The sequence below is a fragment of the Chinchilla lanigera genome, unplaced genomic scaffold (genome assembly GCF_000276665.1).
Source record: "Chinchilla lanigera isolate Chin_1 unplaced genomic scaffold, ChiLan1.0 scaffold00023, whole genome shotgun sequence".
Lineage (NCBI taxonomy): Eukaryota > Metazoa > Chordata > Mammalia > Rodentia > Chinchillidae > Chinchilla > Chinchilla lanigera.
In genome coordinates, this window is record NW_004955424.1 from 12,228,389 (window position 1) to 12,250,604 (window position 22,216).

Here is a 22,216-nt window from a genome sequence, read left to right on the forward strand (position 1 = left end):
CAAGAATTTTCTTAGGGAAGAAGTATGCTGTGGGGAGGAAAGAATGAAAAGGAAAGATGGAGCAGGAATATGTGTTTATTTCAGACACAAATAGAAGAAAAATGTAAGCATCAAAGAACTATAAAAATGCTAAGCATTAAAACTCTAACTTCAAGAAACTAAAGTAGCAGAGGGCTGCATGGTGGTACATGCCTGTATTCCCAGTATTCAGAAGGCTGAGGACTGCCCATGAATTCAAAGCCAGCCTAGGATACATAGTGAGTTCAAGACCAGCCTGAACTACATAGCAAGACCCTGTCTTTAAAAAAAAAAAAAGTAGTGGGGAATATAAGTTGACATAAATTCTGAAAAAAGTTCCTGAAGTTCCATCAGATCCCACTAAGTCCTTCACAGGACAGAAATTAGAAATCATTATTGGTTGCACTACCTTTCACCAAATTCAAAATATAGTCATATAAAAACAATATTCTACTTTTAGCTCCCTAAAAAGATTAGTCCACCTATGCTATTTCAGGAAGGAGTTTAAACTGTCCTCTTTAAAAAAACAAACAAACAAAAAACAAAAGAAACTGTCCTCTTTTTTCAATTCTCATGAAGTTGGCAGAGTATAGAAATGAATATTTTATATCTACTGTCTACTCAGGTTTCTATGAACCAGTAGTCCTTGATGGAAGATCTTGTACTCTAGAAAAAAACACTCGGCAATGCCAGGAGACATTTTTTATTGTCATAACCTGGGAGAGGGAGGCTGGCTGGTATCCAGTGAATAAAAAACAGAGACCTGCAAAACATCCAAAAATACACACGGAACAGCCTCTAGGACAAAGAATTATCCAATACAAAATGATACCAGTGATGAAAAGCCCTGCCTTACACACAGCACAGTTACGTTTTTCAATTATCCCACTCCCTAAAAAGAAAATTTTTGAGGTACAGCTCATTTGTGTGTGTGTGTGTGTGTGTGTGTGTGTGTGAGAGAGAGAGAGAGAGAGAGAGAGAGAGACACTTGTGACAGAGAATGTGCTGTGTGTTTTAAGTTTTGCCCATGGCTTCCAAATGTGGGACAAAAAAACTATTACAATCTTGACTCTAATAAAATTTCATTATATCCATTTTAAAATGTAGAATTATTACAGTAGGTAATACAAAAAAAAATTTAGGAAAAAAGGTATTTAAAGAAATTAAAAAAAAAAAATCAGATCTTCATTACTAATTGAAAATGTGAGGAACCAAGGAGAAAATGTCAAGATTGTTTATTTTTTTGTTTTTAATCAACAATAAAGAACAAACCAAAGATGATTAAAAAACTAGAAAAATGACTAACATGTCTATAAGAACTTGGGAATCTACAAAGTATCTGATATGGGGGAAAATATGAGCTATTTTGACAAAGGCAAGCTAAATTTGACATAATTATAATGTTCCCCCAAAAAACTTCATGCAAATATCATAAGGACCTAACTCAGATTTAAAAATAAAGGTAACAATCATGCAGAGATAGGATTTGAAGCCTTGAGAAGAAATTATAGATCTGTGAGGAGTGTAGAAGAGTCATATGAAACCAAAAGCAAACAAATGGAAGGCTCAAACCTTACATAATGTTTATATTTAAGTGGCCAAAGTAAGGCATACTAAAGTAGTATTTTATTATATGTTGTTACTAAGATCAAGGAGGAACTTGTTGCACCACCTCCTCAAGGATTCTTCATGTAAAAGGTATAGGAGCTCCAAAAGATGATCTTGGCAAGACACCAAGAACTCACTAAGTCTTATGGTCTATGAAACATTTCCTTTATGCCAACTTGTAACAATTAAGGGAGTACATTCCTGGATATCAGATAAAGATTTGATTTTCAGTCAAAAGTCGATATTAGGGAATATAAATGGGCATTTTACTTTCATTACCATTTTTTAAAATGTTCCTTTCCCTACCCATAAGAAATGGCAAACAGATAAACTTACAGGCTTTTTAAAATTGCTCTCCTCCTCACATGGTTGTTGTACAACGAGTTGCCAGTGCTGGGAACTGTCACAAAGTTCATCAAGCAAATCTTCTAAAGCTGTTAGGTCTGCACACTCACCAGTCACATCCTGTTGACCATATGTCTGGGAAATATAAAAAATAAAATTTAAAAAAATGTATTATGGTCATGTACCAACCCTCAAGAACAATGTAATCATTATGTACTGCACATGTACTAATAAAGATAAAAATTTTAAAGAAACAAGTAATACCTGGCAAGTGCAAGGTCCTGAGTTTGGTTCCCGGTACCGGAGAAAAACCACACACAAAAAAAATAATAATAATACTATCTCCTGAAATAATACAGGAAAAGATCACATTTCCCACAACCACTGTTTTCTTGTATCTCACCTCTCTTCGTAGCTCAGCAACTCTTTCACTGCATACAACAGCTTTTTCATCTAGGCTACAGCACTCAGTATCATCGTCCACCGTAATGACATCAGAGTCAGCCTTCCCCTGCAGGCCCTCTACAAAACAGGAGTCATTTTGCATAACTGTATATATAGTAAATCGGCACTCAGCTCCCACAGGCCAAAGAATTTCACCTTGGCTTCTGTCAGCTTTCAGCAAGGTCTCTTGGCCAACTGTAATTACTGATGCAGCACCAGTCAGCAGTAAAGTATCTTCTGACTTTGCATCACATGCCACAAAGTTTGCTGAAAAGCTGCTTCCAACAGCTTCAGGTGGGCCTTGAATGGCATCACTAGAGTTTACATCTTTACCCAAATTATAGTCTGAGGATTCTGCAACTTCTTCAAAGATTTGCTGCTTTAAATCCTGTGGAACCAAACAATCTGAAGCTGATAGTTTCAGTAAGTAAATAATGTTTGAAGAGCCTACCCTCTCTGCAAAGTCAAGAGCAGAAACAGACCTTATCTTCCCAATGGGAAAAAATGGTTCATTGTATAAGCCACACTGAAATAAAGCTGATTGTGTTTTGCCAAGACCAACAGCCTGACTGTAAGATTTTTCACTTAAAGAAGCAGATGACTTAAGCTCCGGAATAGCAGAAAGTGCCTTAATGAGCATTTTTTGAGGTGTATCGGGGGTGATTTAAAATTTGTATACCAATATAAGAAGTTAGCATCATCATCTTCCTTATGCAACAATGGTTCTGAAACTGCTAGTTCAAACACACCAGGAGTATACTGATAGTATGGATGCCTAAGCTTATCAAAGAGTGAGCTTTCATCATTACAATAATTTAATGGGGAAAGATCTGGATTTTTTAGCTCTTGCTCATGGCTTTCATCTTTTGAAGATTTACTGATTTCAGTTAGGATTTCACTTATGATACTGTCTTTCTTGGAAGGCTCAAGAGAGGCAGTAACTGCCTCAAAGGCTACATTTTCAGTAGCATTAACATTTTTCTCACCAAAAATAGTTGCTTTTTGGTTTCTTTCCTCTTGAAAACACAGTTGTTTTGATGTCTCATTCAAGTTGGATCTAGCTGTCTGAAGAGGACCACCAGAAGACTCCATCTTAGATATACCATGTCCCCTGGAGAGCATATGTGCTTCTGAAACTTTTACAGAATTATCAGGAACTATAAAGTTCCTACTACATTTCATCTCTGAAGGTCTGGGGTACACCTCTGAAGATACCAAATTATTTCTAGTCTCCTTTTGTTTAAAATGTTGGCATAATTCTCTTTGTAGACCTTCATTTCTTTCATAACCCTCTAAAGAATGTGTTTTGCTTCAACTCATTCTCAGCTTGTGCCCTTAAATAATCACTCTTACAATCATGACTAGCAGAGGTCAAGGGAACTCCCTTTCCTCTTTTTTCCAACAAACACTGTTTATTATGAGGAGCAGCATCATGTGGGAAAAAAACCAGGTCCTTATTAGTTAGACGTGCTTCTTTCTGCTTGCTGTAAAGCCTCAGGTTCCCAACACTGCAAATCTGAACAAGAACCAACAAAACTGTCACTTCTTTTAGTAACTCCATTTTCATCACTACTATCAGGTAAAGACGAAACTGAAACTTGACCTTTATCAGCTAAAATGCTTTCTGGCTGCTGTATCTCTTTCTGTGTCTTCCAAGACATATGGGAATAAAGAACATCATAATTATCACAGCCTTTGGGGGTTTTCAGTTCATCGACACTACCAGATAAAACATCGTCTTCATTAGTCTCTTGTTCAAAAGATAAAAAACAGTGTAGAGCCCCAGCAGTTGTGTTACCTGTAATTGAGTGCTGGGATATACTAAAGCAACTGCTAGTGAAGTCTGAAGGTACTTCTAAGGTAGCCTGGAATAAAGCTTCACTAACTTCCGATGGTCGAGAAAACCATTCTGGGTCTTCGGACTTATCAGGAATTCCTCTGAAAATAAACAATTATATGTAAATAGCATCTTAAAAACATTTAACTTATAAGTATTACTATGAAAACACAAAACTGGTATTTCATTAAAATCAAGTCTATTCAAAAGTGTGTTAAAAAAACAAAGTTCTAATTTCAAAGTCTTTCAAGGTGGTTAATGACTGATCAAAGCAAATTTTCTGTAACCAGAAGGTAAACTAGCCCAATCACCACCAATCCTGAAATTATCTCAGACTTCTAAAACAATGGACAAAATCTGATTTTCGTTTAACCATAAAAGTCTTTAAATGAGAAATTCAAAATAGTCTTTTAAGCTTTACTATTATAAATGTTTCATTTATGACCTACTATGATTTAGTATTTGTTTAACTCATATTAATCATTTACTGGTCACTTATTATGCTATTAATCATTTACTGGTCACTTATTATGCTTATAAAAACCACTCAAGAAGTGATAACTTCCAAAGGTATAACAGTATTTGCATTTAATACATAGTAACTTAATCACTGGCTGACAATCTAATGTGTGCAGAGCACTTTCACAAAAGTGATTAGAAAGTAATAAAAAGCAATACTCTCTAAGCATCCATAGCTTCTACTTTAAGGTAGATTATCACTTCAGTTCAAAAAGGAAAAAAACTTACATTCTTGGATAATTTCAAGTATGTTTTGAAGAATTCCACTTTTCTCCTATTATGATTATTCTAAAGGACATCAATTTGGAATTTCTGCTATAAATATCTTGCTACTTCATATTGACATGTACTACAAGGCAAGGAGAGCTCTAGACTTGATTCAGTAATAGCTGACCAAAATGACAGTGCAGAACAAGTAAGTAATCTAAAAATAAGTAGGGGGTTTATTTGTTTTGCAGAAGGAGAGTGAGAGGGAGGAAAGGGATGACTTCAGCACATGCAGAGGTTTATAATAAGGAAAATCTTGCGTGCCTTTATAGTTATAATATGCCTGGAATGCTAGAATACATCCAAAACTATTTTTAAATAAACTATGAACACATAACACATCTTTACATGTACATTACTGTACCAAATTAGTATGTATCACTTAGAGCCTTGTTACTTTCAGAGGTTGTGGCAAGGATATCTAACCCTTACTCCAAAGCTCCACCTTCACATCAAGTCATTATTATTAAGAACAACATGTAACAGTAAAGAATAGAAAGCTTAGAAGCAAATAAATCATCCTACCTCAGAGGTGCAAAATCTAGCTCACTTTGGTGAAACAAGAATTCAGGCCCAAATTCCTGGTCTTGTGTCAAACATGTCAGCAAAGGCAAATCAGGAGAAGCAAGGCTATCCTGTACAACTGTAATGTTTCAAATAGAAAAATGCTGAGCAACCTAAAAATAGATTGTTTAACTTACTCATGTCAATGCTTTAAAGTATATACATAAATACACTACCACCTTGAAATTTCTATAAACATTAGAATAATAATGTAACAACAGAAGCTACCATTTATTAAGCCTGACAAGGTCCAGATACTTAATAAACAATATTTCATTTCACTTAATCCCAAAGACAACCTTGAAGGACAGATACTATTATATCTACCTTACAGATGAGGAAACATACTTGCGAAAGAAGCATTAAGTAATGTGTCTACATTCAAATAGCTTAAGTACCAGAGATTTTTAAAAAAGTATTCTAACTTTTTAGCAATTGCTAAACTATTCACTAAATGTTTCTTAACTGTTATGAATGTTTCTTTCAATCTTGAGTAATATAAAGACCAGCATATTTTATATCAAAGGGTGATCCAGAGATTCCTGGACCCTAAGATACTCTTACGGGGTACCTACAAAAAAATTGCATTCAAAGTAATATTAAAATTTCATGTACTTTATTTGTTCCCATTCTCTTAAAAGGGAACAGTGCCATTCAGGAACAGAGCCTACAACAGTTTTGATACAGCAACAGACTGAAGACAGAAGCAGATGAGACTCCTGCTATGTTCTAAGTCAGACATCAGAATTATTATTAAGTAAAACAAGGCCACTTCTGCATCTTTTTTTTTTTTTTTTTTTTTTTTTTTTGGAGACAGGGTCTCACTATACAGTTCAGGCTGGCCTCGAACTCACAGCAATCCTCGTATCTCAGGCTCCTGAGGGCTGGGATTACAGGCATGCACCACCATGCCCAGCTGAAAATTTTTCTTTTAGAAAACTTATTCTTCTAGAAACTATGTACTTTATGCTAATATGAAAAGGACTGATTGTTAATTTTAAGTGAGTTAATTTTCAATTTCTTGGTTTTAAGTTCTATATGGAAATACCACATAAACAAACACTCTGGAATTGTAATTGTATGTTATCAATTAGGTGAAAAGGATGCCTGTTACCTAAAAAGTTTAAGAACTGGTGCTTTAAAGAAAAAAATTCTTGTGATTTCTTGTCAGCCTAAAATGTCCATAAATATACACAAACTAGGACCTGAGAGTACACGTCTACTTATTCCTTATAGCATCTACTTATTCCTTATAGCATCTGTACAACTACACTTCTACTTATTCCTTACAGCATCTGTACAACTACAAAACAAAAACTTCTATTTATTCCTTATAGCATCTGTACTACTTATTCCTTATAGCATCTGTACAACTACAAAACACTTCTACTTATTCCTTATAGCATCTGTACAACTACAGAACAAAAACTTAAATATTAATGAAAACAAACTTTATTTCAAAACCAGCTACATTCTATTTAAAAGTAATTTAACTTAATGACTGATGTTTTACTAAGTTGCTTTTTCAATATGAATGTAATATTGCTCATTATAGCATACTTTTTTAATTGCAGAATCCCTACAATAGTATGTACGAAGTGAAGACTCTACCTTCTGACCACCATTTTCCCTGAAATTACTGTAAACCAAAGGTTCACAGCATCTCTATCCATCACTTGAGCACCATCACACTCCCACTGCTCTCACACCTTGCGTACTTTCCCCACCATAATTCCTCACTTTCATTTTAATCTTTAGTCTATCTGCATTCCACTAAAATTGTCAACTCTATGTCTGCTTTATTTACAGCTATATCTTCAATACCAAACAGAATATCTGCTATACTTAGTAGGAACTCAAACAGAATCATCTACTTATCATTTGAGAATCACTCCTCAAGCTTAACTGACTGATTTAGCAAACTAAATTAGATGAGAACCTAATCAAATTTCCCCATAAGGTCAGCATTGAACCTAACCACTGAATTGGTTCTTGTCTAATTCAGTTTGTAACCAAAATCATGGAAAGAAGTTCATGAACTGAGGTACCACTGTACATAAAGTCACTCTATCTCAACAACAACAAAAAAAGAACCAGCTCTAACCAGGTTCTAGAACCTACAGGAATCTTTATTATCTTAAATAACTATTTAAGGATACCTAAGAAATAGTAATAAATAAATAAGCTAAAAATTGCCTTTCAATATCTCCTTGTTATAAAGTATTTAAGAATATTTCAGGGTAGAACTAGAGTTAAACAAAGTAAATGGAAAAAATATATTTGCTAAAGGTGAAGGCCAAATGCACAGCATAAGTATGTTTCTGAGTGGTGGGAAGGTTGTATCTATCTTACTGACAATGTCTTTCTTTCAGCTTTCAACTGCTTCTTGTCCCTTCACATTAAGATAGGTGCTTGCAGACTGGACATCTCTTTCATCTAACCATTCTGGCACCAGTCATTATCAGTGACATTTGCCACTGGTGAAAGCCTCAACACCACAATGACATTATTTATAGACAACAAAACAATTGAATTTCCTTACCCATCACATCCAGACATCTAATAATTTTAAGTGTTCTACTGTATCTGCGTTAGAAGTTACATAGTACAAAGTGCTAAAATCTATTACAGAATTTACCTTGACATTCTTCCATGACACAAACTCACTTTGTGGTAGTGTTGTTGTTATATACCTTCTTTTAGAAAACTTTTAGATATGTAACATACACACATATACACTCTTAGCAGAACAGCCCTTGAAAGTTTTCTCTTTTATCTACTATCGTAGCCATCTTTTCCCATAAAAGTAATCTAATTTCATTAGTATTTTTCTTCCTATGTGGGCCTAAAGTTGATTTTAATGATTCACATCATAGACTACCTTGATTTGGACGTTAGGTTATATTTGAAAAGAACTTGTGAATTAAGTTCTGCTATGGATTGTGTCTAGATGTACCTCAAAACCTCATGTGGTGATAGGTGGGGCTTTTCAGAGGTGGCTGGATCTAGTGTGTGATGCTAGGATTAAGTGTAAGATGTTGGGATTGAGGGTGCATAATTACTAAATTAGTACACTGATTGGTCTGGCATAGTTCTGGGAGTGGATTGTGGAAAGGCCCTCCCTAGGTATCAGTGATACCCACCCCCCCTTGAGGGTCTGGATAAAACATAGAGACACAAAGAGGAGTACTGTTTACTGCTTGCTATTTCCCTGCTTTACTGTCTATTTGCTTTGCCATGAACTATTTCTCCTGTGATGCTTGTCTGCATGCCACCCTGCCTTGGATGCAGCCAATTATGAAATGAAACCTATATAAACGGTGAGCTAAATAAACCTTTCCTCCTTTAACTCTGGGTGTCAGTATTTTTCTCAGCCATAAAAAAAAAGTAACTAAGACACGTTCCATTCATGCTTCTCTACAAAATGCTTTAAAACCATTTTCATGTTTCCATATCTCGGTAACATGAAAGATATTTAAGTTTGTCTTTTACAAAGATCTAACAAATCATTCTATAAGCAAAGGAAACGAGTCAGATCTACTTCAGATAAGCCAAGCCACTTACCCTCTTCATCTCAATTTTTTAGTCTCAAACCTAAGGACACCAGGAGTTTTAATTAATTCTAAGAATAAAATGGGGTAAGTATGGGCATTTGTTTTTTGCTTTTTAGAGAATATTGGGTCTATTTGCCGAGCAAACAGGTCAAAGTACAATATACGGTTTACCCAAAAATAACTGCCCGTTCAGGACTAATGAGGCATACCCTCTAGAGAGGAAGTTATCACCTTTCTGCATTTCATAAGCAGCGGGGTGTGAAAAAATGAGCGGCAACTGCACATTTAACATAACTAGACCAGATGGCCAGTGCAGAAAACTAGAAATAAACTAATATCGTTTAGTATGGCTCTACAAAGCTCAACTCAAAAAGGATTTAGTTAAGTACAGGCCTTAGTTGTCCCCCTCCTCCAAATTGTTTTACAATATAATGTGAGGTATTAATTCTCATTTAAAATGCAAAGACATTACCTAGCAATGGAGAACATAAAAGATTTCTGTTTGGTTCCTTTACTTGATCTTCTGATTGGATCGATACACCTTCCTCCAGAGAGGGAACGTTTATCTCTTTGTTTCCTTTCAGTTTCACGTTAATCCTCATCTGAGAAGCATCCGAGGTTTGGGAAGAGTCTATTTCTTGAGGAAGGCACTGCCAAGATTCCGTTTCCTAAAACAATAATTTTAAAGGAAAAATATTACATTTAAAGGAAATATTAAAGTCATTAAATGAAATATACACATTAACATTTACATTAAAAAGTCCACTCACACAGCATAGTGTTCTATTTTATGACATTCCCATTAAAGTGTCAAAAGAGTAAAGCTGTTCTAAATTCTCATAATATAAACATTTCAGACCTCTTTCTGCTGTCCCACTTCCTAAAGTGCTGACAAATCACTGCAGTTTCCGCTAGATTTTAAATTAGTTCCCATCATTAAATCAATACATTTGTTTCTACCTGATAAAAATTTTACAGCTTTATTATAATAAAACTGATAAACAATTTTCCACACCTGTGACCAATTTACTTAATTTTATTACCTATAGCAGTTTCTAGACGACTTCTGACACTTCAGTATATAACACTATCATATCATCCATGAATAATGTAATACATGTCTCTCAAATATTTACTCTTAGATCAGTGTATATTTTAGAGTAATGTTTCTCAAACTATGGTAAAGGATGAGTTTTTCCTATCTTCAATTCATTACAAACTGAAACTTTACTTAAGTACTTATACAAATTAGTAATAACTAACTTTTTAAGGTAGTAAAAACAAGTACAAAAAAGGAAATTTAAAAGGCATTTAACTTCAAAATAAAAACTACAGGCCTAAATGTTTGCTTTCAAGTTCTAAAAAAATAATATTACTGTCAAACTCACAGAAAATTTCTAAATAATACTTTTCAATTTCTGTACTTACCACTTGACAGACAGTAACAAGCAATTCATGAACTGACACCAATCCCCAGACACAATGAGTACAACAAGAATTACAGTTAAAGTAAATATTAAAAATGACCAGTTTTAAAAGGTATTTTCCTTTCAAAAATGGTATTAGTGCTGGGCATGGTGTCGCATGCCTGTAATTCCAGCACTTGGGAGGCTGAGGCAGGAGGATCATTGCAAGTTTGAGACCAGTCTGGGCTACAAAGTGAGCTGAAGCCAGGCTAAAGCCAGCCTGAAATGCATAGCAGGACCCTGTCTCAAAAAGACAAAAAAAAAAAAAAAAAAAAAAATTAGCTAATAATTAAGCATATTTTCCTATCCTGCAATAAAAATATTCCTTGCCATTTTTAAAATAATTTAACTAGAAACTAGTAGTAACTTAGATCAAACTATACTGTATTATCCTTTTCCTCTAATTGCACAAAAGAATAGCAATGAATTTCCTTATATTAAAATATCTTCATATTTACTATTTGGTAGTAGTAGGTCAAATTTTTTTTTCTCTACCTCCAGTACTAGGGAGTGAATTCAGGCTTTCACACTAAGCTACAACCTGAGTTTGTTTTTATTTTTGAGATAGAGTCTTCCTAAGTACTTGACAAAAAAATAAATAAATAAACTTATTTGCAGAAAGCTTTTCAAATATGAGAAAAAAATCCAACATACTGGTAAGTAAGGGAGATGGAACACCAAATAGACACATGCAGAGAAGAACTTTTCCATCACATATCACAATCAAAATCTGAGAGGTCCAACACTAGGATATAATCTTAAAAGCTCTTATAGAAAAGCAATAAATCACTTATAAAAGTAAACCTGTTAGAATTATAAAGGGCCAGGGATATAGTTCAGTGGTACAGCGCCAGCCTGGCAAGCACAAGGTCCTGAATTCAATTCCTGGTACCAAAAAATAAAAATGAAAAACCAGAATTATAACAGATTTCTCAACACAAATGTTGAAGGCCAGAAGGGCTTACAGTGAAGCACTTAAACCCCCCCCCAAAAAAAAAAAACCTACCAAGACTGACATATCTACAAAACTACCATTTAAAATTGATAGAGAAATAAGGCTTTCCTGTGACAAAAAGAACATTAAGAAATTCTTGAGAAATAAACTGGCACTCCAAAAAATGTTCCAGGATACCCTAAAAAGCGACAATGAAGCCAACAATTCTAGAAAGTCTAATAGCACAAATACACCAGGCAAAGTGAATGAACAGTTTAACAGAAGGGAAAAGAATCAGCCACAGGAAAATAATGCAATGACAGGAGTAAGTCAACACTGTTCAGTATTAATTCTCAATGTGAATGGTCTCAACTCCCAAACCAAAAGACATAGATTGGCCCACTGGATCAGAAAACAAAACCCAACAGCATGCTATATATAAGAAACACATTTAATCCCTCAAACCAAAAAAATCAGCATAAAAATCAAAGGATAGAAAACAATATTCCATGCAATGGAACCCTGAAAACAAGCAAAAATAGCTATTGTAGTTTCAGACAAAGTGGACTTCAAGCCAAAACTGATCAGAGGAGACAAAAAAGGGCACTACATATTAGTTAAGGAAATAATTCAACAGGAACACATAACAATTATAAGCATATAAACAATGAACACCAGCACACCTCAACTTCATAAAACAAACACTGCTAGACATAAAAGACCAGATAAACATCAATACAATTATAGTGGGGGAACTCAATGCCCCATTGTCACAAACAGATCAGTCAGTGGGTCACAGAATAAATCACGGAAGAAATTGGACAGTTCCCAAATTAAAATAATAATACCATTAAAACATACCAGAACCTATGGAACACAAGGAAATCATTCCTAAGAGGGAATTTTATAGCTCTAAATGTGCACATCAGAAAAGTACATGAGCCCAAATAAATAAACTAATGATGCACTTCAAAGTCCTATAAAAAACAAGAACAATCTCAATCCAAAGCTATACAAGGAAGGGAATTATAAAGACCACAGCAGAAATTAATGAAATCAAGATTTTTATAATACCCCCCCCAAAAAATCAAAGGGCTGAATCCTTGAAAGAATAAACAAAACAGACAAACCCTAAGCCAATCTTAAAAAATAAAATCAAAGAAAAGCCCCAAAGCAATGCAATTGGAAATAAAAAAATGTGAAATCACAACAGACACCACTGAAGTCCAGAAGATTATTAGTAACTACTCTGAAAACATGTACTCCAATAAACTGGAGAATCCAGAAGAAATGAATGGATTCCTAGATAAATATGAATTACCAAAACTGTACCACGAAGATGTAAACGCCCCAAATAACCCAATAACTGGCAATGAAAATGAAACAGTAATTAAAAATCTATCACATAAGAAAATCCCAGGACCCAATGGTTTTACCACTGAATTTAGCAAGATCTAAGTAACACCAACACTCCTCATACTCTTCAATGAAACTGAAAGGAGAAGGGTACTGCCAAACTCATTCCTGGTGGCTAGCACTACCTTTATTCCAAAACCAAAAATGCCCAACCAAAAAGGAAAACTACAGGGCAATCTCTTTAATGAATATAGATGCAGCCGGGGTTATAGCTCAATGGCACAGTGCCTGCCTGGGAAGCACAAGGTCCTGAGTTTGATTCCTGATACAAAATAAAAGTAAAGAATGAATATAGATGCAAAAATCTTCAACAAGATAGCAGCAAACAGGATGCAACAAATCATCAAAAGGATCATACATCAAGACCAAGTAGGATTCATCGCAGGGATGTTTAACATATCCAACTCAATAAATGTAATACATCACATAAACAAAAACAAAAATCACATGATCATAGTTCAAGTCCCAGCACCAAAAAAAAAAAAGAAAGAAAGAAAGAAAGAAATCAAATTGTCCTTTCTGGCAGACAACATAACCCTTTACATAGAAGACAAAAAAATTCCACCAAAAAACTCCTAGAACTAGTAAACAGATTCAGCAAGGTAGCAGGATACAAAATCAAGGCTCAAAAGTCAATTGACTTCCAGTACACCAATAAAGAACCCACCCAGACAGAAATTAGGAAAATAATACCTACCATTCACAATAACATCAAGAAAAGTTAAGTGCTTAGAAATTAACCTAACCAACGAAGTGAAAGACTTCTATAACAAAAACTGCAATACTGTCAAAAAGGAGATCAAAGAGGACATCAGAAAATGGGACAGATATTCTCTGTTCCTGGATAGGAAAGATAGTCCCTGTTCCTACATATGCAGAACCAATATTGTAAAAATGGCTACATTTCAAAAACTGGTAGCACAGACTTAACACAATTCCAATAAAAATACCAACAGCATCATTCACAGAAGTACAAAGTACAATCCTAAAATTCTTATGGAACCAGAAGAGAGTCAGAATAGCAAAAATAAGCCTGAGGAACAAAAGCAAAGCATCACAAGCCCAAACTTCAAATTATATTACAATGCTACAGTGATAAAAACATACAGTACTGGCACAAAAACAGACATGTTAATCAATGAGACAGAATAGGGGACACTATATGTTAATTTGTTTCATGTATACTAATAGATTATCTTAGTTCCTTAAAAAGAAAGTTTGTGTTATGCTTCTTTTTTGTATGCATCTTTCTGGTTTACACAGAGTATTGTACTGAGTACTTTCAAGATAACAATACACTGTAATAACTATTGTTATCTTATTATTTGATTATGAAAATTTTTTAATAAAATTTTAAAAATATTTTTAAGAAGAATAGAGAACGTTAAAACAACTCTAGGCACATTCAGCTATCTGATCTTTGACAAAAGGACTAAAAAATACACTGGAGAAAAGATAGCCTTTTTAACAAATGGTTCTAGGAAAACTGGCTGTGCACATACAGAAGACTGTATCTAGACCTGTATCTCTAACTTTGCACTTGCACCAAAATAAAATTAAGTGGCTCAAAGATCTAAATGTTAAAAACAGAATCTGCTAGAAGGTAAAATAGGTAAAACTCTTGAAGACATAGGCACAAGTAAAAACTTTCTAGAAAGAACCCCAACTGCACAAGAAATAGCATCAGGAATGAATACATGGGATCATATCAAATTAAAAAATCTTCTGCATAACAAAAGAAACAACCACAGAATGAAGAGACAACCTACTGGATGGGAAAAACAAAAATTTGCCAGTTTTTCCTGGGACAGAGAATTAATATCCAGAATATATAAAGAACTCAAAAAAACTAGGCAACCCAAAATAAAAAAATAAAAAATATATAGGCAACTAAAATGAACACACTTTTCAAAAGAAGTTCAAATGGCCAAAAAATACATGAAAAAATATTTATCACCTCTGGCCATTCAAGAAATATAAATTAAAACAACACTGAGATTCCATCTTACTCCACAAATATTGGCTATAATCAAGATATCAAATAATAATAAACGCTGGTGAAGCTATGGGGCCCTTCTACATTATTGACGGGTAGGTAAACTAGTACAACCACTATGGAAAGCAGTATGAAGATTCCTCAAAAACCTAAAACTAGATATTTCATTCAAGCCAGCCATTGCTCTTCTAAGTATCTTCCCAAAAGAGTTCAAGACATCATATTATGGTGATACATGCACACCCATGTTTGTAACAGCACAATTCCTAATAGCTAAATCTTGGAAGTAACCCATATGCCCATCAACAGATGAAAGGATAAAGAAACTGTGGTATTTATATACAATAGAGTACTGCTCTGCCTAAAGAAGGATAAATTTGAGTTATTTGTAGGGAAATGGATGAACCTTGAGACCATAACGTTAAGTGAAATAAATCAGACACTCAAGTTTAATATCATATGGTATTATGATAAAATAAAAATAAAATAAAAAGCAAAATAAAAATAAAAAGCAAAATATAAGATAAAATAATAGTAAACAGGGAGACAGATTTTTGCAAAAGGGACCAAGAGAGGAAATGGAGGGGAAGGGAGGGGAAGACCATGAAAAAGATTAACACGTGTTAGGTATACATACCAACTCCCCACAAGGAATGTAATCATTATGTGCTACAAATATATGCTAGTAAAAAAAAATAAAAATTAAAAACAGAAACTAGAAAGTGGAAAAAAAAAAAAACTAGAAAGAGGAAGATAACATAGCAAAAGCTATAGGTTTCAAATAATAAACCTATTTATTTACTGAGAAGTAAATCAGGTAATAGCAACAAAGATGAATAATCAGTGGGAGAAAATGAAGTGTCATAAAAGTTCAGCTAGTCTAAGGAACCTGAGTATAAAAGCAAAATAAAGTGCTTTAGGATCCACCATGATTTATATTTTATAAATCAAGAAAAAGGAAGACCATCAATTTTTAAACTATACTACAAACATGCTGCTATGACTTGGATGTGGTTCATTCTACACAGGTTCACATGTATTGAAGGCTTAGTCCCCTATGCTGTGGTATTAAATGGAATCTTTAAGAGACAGACGTAGAATAAAGTAATTAGATCACTAGGGGCACCTTTCATCAGAAAGGATCATTGTTTATATGACAGTTATTTCTGGTGAGGGCAAGTTTTTATAAGAGCAACACTGGCCTTTCCCCTCTCCCTGGCTTCCTGTCTTGACATATGATCTTTTCTGCACATGCTCCCACCATGATGATATCATCCACCATAAACACTGTTACGGTTTATGTCTGTGTATCCCTTCCAAAAGCCTCATGCGACCATGGGCAGGCTATTAGAGTTGAATGATTGTGGGTGTGAGAGCTACACCCGCCCTGGGGTGGATAGTTTGCATATGTAAGGGAGAGGAAAAGAGTGCTTGAGGTATTCCTCCCCCATTCCGCCCTGGCGTGTGCTTGCGGCTTAGCTGTGTTCTGCCGTCCTGAGCTGCAGTTCTTTGCCATGTGTCACTCTGCCTTTAATCTGCCAAGTACGGACTGAAACTTCCACAAACTGTAAGCGAAATAAACCTTTCCTTCCTTAATTTTGGGCGTCAGGTATTTTGTCCCAGCAGGGAGAAAAAAGTAACCAAGACAACACCCTCACCAGAGCTGAGCAAGTATCAGCTCCATGCTCTTGTACCTCCAAAACTGGGCTAAACTTCATTTCTTTATACCCAACCTCAGGTATTTTGTTAAGGAAACAGAAACCTAAAATATATGCTCTCAAACAATAACAAAGTATTCAGCAATATACACTATATTATAGTGGTATCTTCACTCACCAATGCTTTTGTTTGCAAACAGGTTGGTTTGAAAACAGAAGCTTTTGGCAAAATTTTGTTTTTGTTTGCAAACTCCACACGGGTAACAAAACACGACCACAGCCATCTTTTCCACACAAATACAAACATGGACATCTTTTTCAGAATTGTGGAACAACTTAAGTTTGTGAACCAAGGTACCACTGTGCTTTGTAAGGCTGCCATAACAAAATAACAAAAATCAGGTGGCTTATAACAACAAAAATTTACTCAGTTCCAGAGGCTAGAAGTCTCAAATCAAGGAGCTGGCAGGGTCATGCATCCTCTGAATCCACTAAGGCCAGGAGGAAGTCAAGAGTGTCTACACCCATCACTTTTATTCAATATAGTACTAAAAGGTTTAGCCTCACCAATTAGGCAAGGGAAAGAAATAAAAGGGATACAAACCAGGGAGGAAAAAGCCAAATTATTCCTGTTTCCTGATGATATTATTCTATACTTAGAAAATCATACAGATTCCACCAATACACTCTTGGAACTGAAACAAATTCAGTAAAGCAGTGGGATGTAAACCCAGAAAAATCAGTAGCTTTTCTATAATGAACTTGCTGAAAAGAAAGCACAAAACGAATCCCATTCACAAAAGCCTCAAAAAAGTAAAATACCAAGGAATAAACATAAAGAGAAAAAGGACCTCTACAATGAAAACACTGATTAAAGAAATTGAAGACAACAAGGGTCAACAGGCCTCCCATGTTCACCGATTGGAAGAATTAGTACTACCCAAAGTGATCTACAGATTCAATGCAAAGCCCAAGAAACTACCAATTACTTTCTTCACAGAGCAATTCTAAAAACCCTAAAGTACATACAGTAGCACAAAAGACCCTAAAAAGCCAAAGCAATCCTGAGCAAAAAGAGCAGTACTGGAGGTATAAAAATACACAATTTCAAAACACACTACTAGCCATATTAAAAGCAAAAAAAAAAGCATGGTATTGGCATAAAAAGAGGCAGGAAGACCAAAAGGTCTGAATGGAGGAACCAGAAATAATTCCATCCATCTACAGCCAATGATGCTAGGCAAAGGAGTCTCAAACATAAATTGGGGGAAATATCTCTTCAAGTCATCAAACAGTGCTGGGAAAACTGGACATCAACATGTAGAAGATGGAAATTAAATAACCATCTCTTATCTGAACAAAATAAACTCAAAATGAATCAAAGACCTTAATATAAGACCTGAAATTTTTAAATTACCAGGAAAAAAACATGTGGGAAACACAAAGATAATAACACAAGCAATGTTTTCCTGAGTAAGACTCAGAAAAAAGCAGCAAGAATTGACAAATTAGATTACAAGAAGTAGGCTGGGGATTTAGCTCAGTGGCACAGTGCCTGCCTGGCAAGTGCAAAGTCGTGAGTTCGATCCCTGGTACCGGGAAAAAAAAAACAAAAAAAAAGCATGAAGATTACAAAAGCTTCTGCAGGCAGCCATGCTAGCTCACACCTATAATCCCAGCACCCTGGGAAGCTGATGAGGTAGGACCACAAATTCAAGCCCAGTCTGGGAAATTTAGCGACTTAGCAATACCTGTCTAAATTTTTTTTTAAATAATAATAAAAGGAACCAGAGACATTGCTCTTGGGTTCAATCCCCAGAACCACAAAAATAAACACATAAATAAAAATTATAAAAATAAAAAAGCTTCTACACAGAAACAGGAATGATAAAAAGTGAAGAAATAACTTACAGAGTGGGAGAAGGTATGTACCAGCTATTCCTATGACAGAAGATTAATACCAAGAACACATTAAAAAGTTAACATGAAAATAAATAATCCAATCAAAAATAGGCACATGACCTCAACAGATACCTCAAAAGAAGAAATACAAATTACTAACAAATATACGAAAATGCTCAGTATCTTTAGTCATCACGGAAATGTAAATCAAAAATACATTGAGACTCCATCTCATCACACTGAGAATCGCTACTATCAAGACAACAATAACGAATGGTAGCAAGGATATGGAGATAAAGGAATCCTTGCACATTGTTGTTAGTAATGTAAATTAGTACAACCACTAAGCAAAACAGGATAGAAGTTCCTCAAGTCACTAAAAATAAAACTACCATCTAATCCACCTATCACATTCCTGGGTACAAATCAGAAGGAAATGAAGTCAGCATACAAAAGATACTTGCACACCCATGTTACTGTGGCACCATTAACAACAGCTAAGATGTGCAGTCAGTCTAGGTGCCCATTAACAGATGAACGGGTAAATAAAAAATGGAGTATTACTCAGCTAAAGAAGACTGAAATTATCACATGTGAGAAGTAAAAATTTTTTAAAAAGAACAAAGAAAAGTGTGCAGAGTAGAAAGTTAAAAGACACAAAAACAGGGCTGGGGATATAGCTCAGTGGGATAAGCACCTCGTGGCAAGCGCAAGGTTGTGAGTTCGATCCCCGGTACCGCAAAAAAAGACACAAAAACAGTCTTGAAAACAGCAAGAAAAAACCAACTCATTACAAGGAGCATAAAGCAATTCAATCCAAAGGAGCATCAACAAAACCACAATATTAGCAGATTTCTCATAAAGAAATCTTACAGAGCACAAGGCAATAATATATTTAAAGAGCCAAAAAAAGAAAACTGCCACCTGAAAACAATATATCCACTAAAACTTTCCTTCAAAAATGAAAGACAAATGTGGGGCGTTGTGCAAACACCTATGATTCCAGTATTCTAAGTTTGAGGCAGTAAGATGGTGAGTTTGAGGTCAGCTTGGGCTAGAGTGAAACCTTATTTTAAAAAGAGGCATGGGAAAGCCAGGTGTGGTGGTGCACGCCTATAATGCCAGCACTCGAGAAGCTGAAGCAGGAGGATTATTGCCAAGTTCGAGACCAGCCTGGGTTACAAAGTAAGCTCAAGGCCAGCCTGCAGTTCAGGCTGCATGGTGAGACCTTATCTCAAAAAGACCAAAAATAAAAGGGGTTGGGGGGAGGCATGGGAGAATTAAAATAATCACTGATAAACCAAAGCTAAAGGAGTTCACTACTCCTGACCTAGAAGAAATGCAAAAAGCATTAGATAGCAACTAAAGCCACAGGAAAATATAGTTCTCTAGGAAAAGTAAATATATTGACAAATATGTAAATATGTATTGTTACAACTCTTGCAACTTTGTTATTTCTAAGATTTAAAAGACAATAGTATAAAAAGTACCTATAGGGGCTGGGGATTTAGCTCAGCGGCAAAAGCGCCTGCCTGGCAAGCGCAAGGTTGTGAGTTCGGTTCCCAGTACCAGAGAAAAACCAAAAAAAAAACAAAACAAAACAAAAAAAAGTACCTATAAATCTGTATTAATGGGTTAAAACGTCACTGTAACATCCATAAAATGAAGTGAATGCAAAGCTATAAAAGATCACAGTTTTCATATGGAACTGAAAATTGTTAATTTTCTAGAAGTTTTACACAGTTCCCACAATGGTAACTGCAGAGACAACAACCACAACATATTAAAAAAGGAAAAGAGAAGAGAATCCAAACAACACTACAAAAAGTAATCAACAAAACACAAAGAAACGTAAAAAGAGAGGAAAGAGAAATAAAAACAAAACTATAAAGAAATAAAGAAATTATTAAAAAAAAGATTAAAAAACAAGATAAAAAAATAGGATAAAACAACATGCTGTCTAAAGGATACTTTGGAACTAAGGACAAACATAGGCTAAAGTGAAAGGGGGCAGTTACTAGGGATTGAATCCAGGGCCCAGAAATAGACCCCAGCCCTTTATTTTCTAAGATACGGTATCACTAAGTCACTAAATTGCCCAGGCTGGACTTGAACTTGTGATCTTCCTGCCTCAGTCCCCCAGAGTGCTGGTATTACAGGCATGTGCTACCACACCCAGCTTAGCTTGGATCTTAAATGTCCTTCAAAGATCCATGAAGGAAAGGCTTGCTCCCAAGGAGGTGCTATTGGGAAGTAGCACAACATTTAAGAGTAGCCTAGAGAAAGGTCTTTAGATCACTGTGGGTATGCCCCTGAGGGGGATTACTGCACTCCAGTCTCTTCCTGTTCCTCCCTCCCTTCCCTCTTCTTCCTTCTCCTCCCCTCTCCCTCCTCCTCTCCCCGTCTACTCCATGTTTCCCAAGCACTAGTACCGTAATGTGCTGCCTCACTACTGGGCCAAAATCAACAGGGCCAATCAATAATGGACTGGAACCATGAGCCAAAACAAACCTTTTCTCTTATAAGTTATCTCAGGTATTTTATTACAATGAAAAAAAGCTAAAAAGTTGCAAATATGAAGAATAAACAAGTCTAAAGATCTAATGTACAGGAGATAAACTATCAATGCATTACATTCAGGATTTTTGCTAAAGAAAGTAGTAGACTTAGGTGCTCTTGCCACAGGAAAAAAAAAAAGGTGGTAATTATGTGAGATGGTGGATACACTGACTGGCTTGACTATAATAACCATTTCCCATGAATATGTATGCAGTACCAAAGTATACAACATACTAAAAGACAAAAAGGCACAACTGGAAGAGACTTAATAAGCATCAAAACTAGATGCAAATATGTTGGAATTAGAGTTTGGGAAGATGGAAATGTTCTGGAGATGGATTATGGTGATAGTTACACAACAGTAAATGTACTTAATGCCATTTAAGTAACCTTTGTGTTACATTTATTTTACCACAACAAAGGGAAAGAAATCATGGAGGAAGACATGAGACATTAAACCATGAAGTGACAAAAATTTTAAATGTATATTGTTAAGTGAGAGAAGTCATTCTGAAAAGACTACACATACTGTTAGGATGCTAGCTATATGGTAATCACGCAGACAGTAAAGTATCAGTGCTTGCCAGTTTCAGATAAGGGACAGAGGATAAGTAAATAAAATGTAAGGGATTTCTAAGCCACTAAAACCATTCTGTACAATACTGTGATGGTGGACAAATGACATTATTCATCTGTCAAAATCCTTAGAATGTAGCCGGATGTAGTGGCACACACCTGTAGTCCAAGCACTTTGGGAGGCTGTAGTGAAAAGATCCCATATTCTAGCCCAGCCTGGGCAACTTAGCAACTTAAGGAAACCCTGTCTCAGTATTAAAAAGCTATATGGTGAGTTCAAGGCCAGCCTAAATTAGAGTAAGACCCTGTCTCAAAAAACAAAGAAAAAGAATCTGAGATACTCACAAAGTACACAACCACCTCTTCCCTCAGATCTGCACCTTGTCTCCCTAACCAGCTCAGGTGGCATGGAAAACCCAGTCTGCCTGCTTTACTGTGAGGTGAAATACATTTTTCTTCCTTTAACTTGTACATGTTGGAGTATTATTCAGCTGCAAAGAAGAACAGTGACACAGTGGCATGTGCTTGTAACCCAGCACTTTTGAAGGCTGAG

At 35.4% G+C, this 22,216-nt stretch overlaps 1 protein-coding gene across 1 annotated transcript in view; it reads right to left on the minus strand.

Moving 5' to 3' along the window:
• The window catches only part of Alms1 (Alstrom syndrome protein 1), a gene marked incomplete in the record, with an annotated part of 128,189 nt that overhangs the window by 97,893 nt on the left and 8,080 nt on the right, over window positions 1-22,216 (minus strand). The window contains 5 exon segments of the mRNA XM_013514678.1: window positions 1,963-2,106; window positions 2,375-2,493; window positions 4,214-4,353; window positions 5,564-5,681; window positions 9,629-9,824. Coding sequence (XP_013370132.1) covers window positions 1,963-2,106; window positions 2,375-2,493; window positions 4,214-4,353; window positions 5,564-5,681; window positions 9,629-9,824 — 717 coding nt within the window.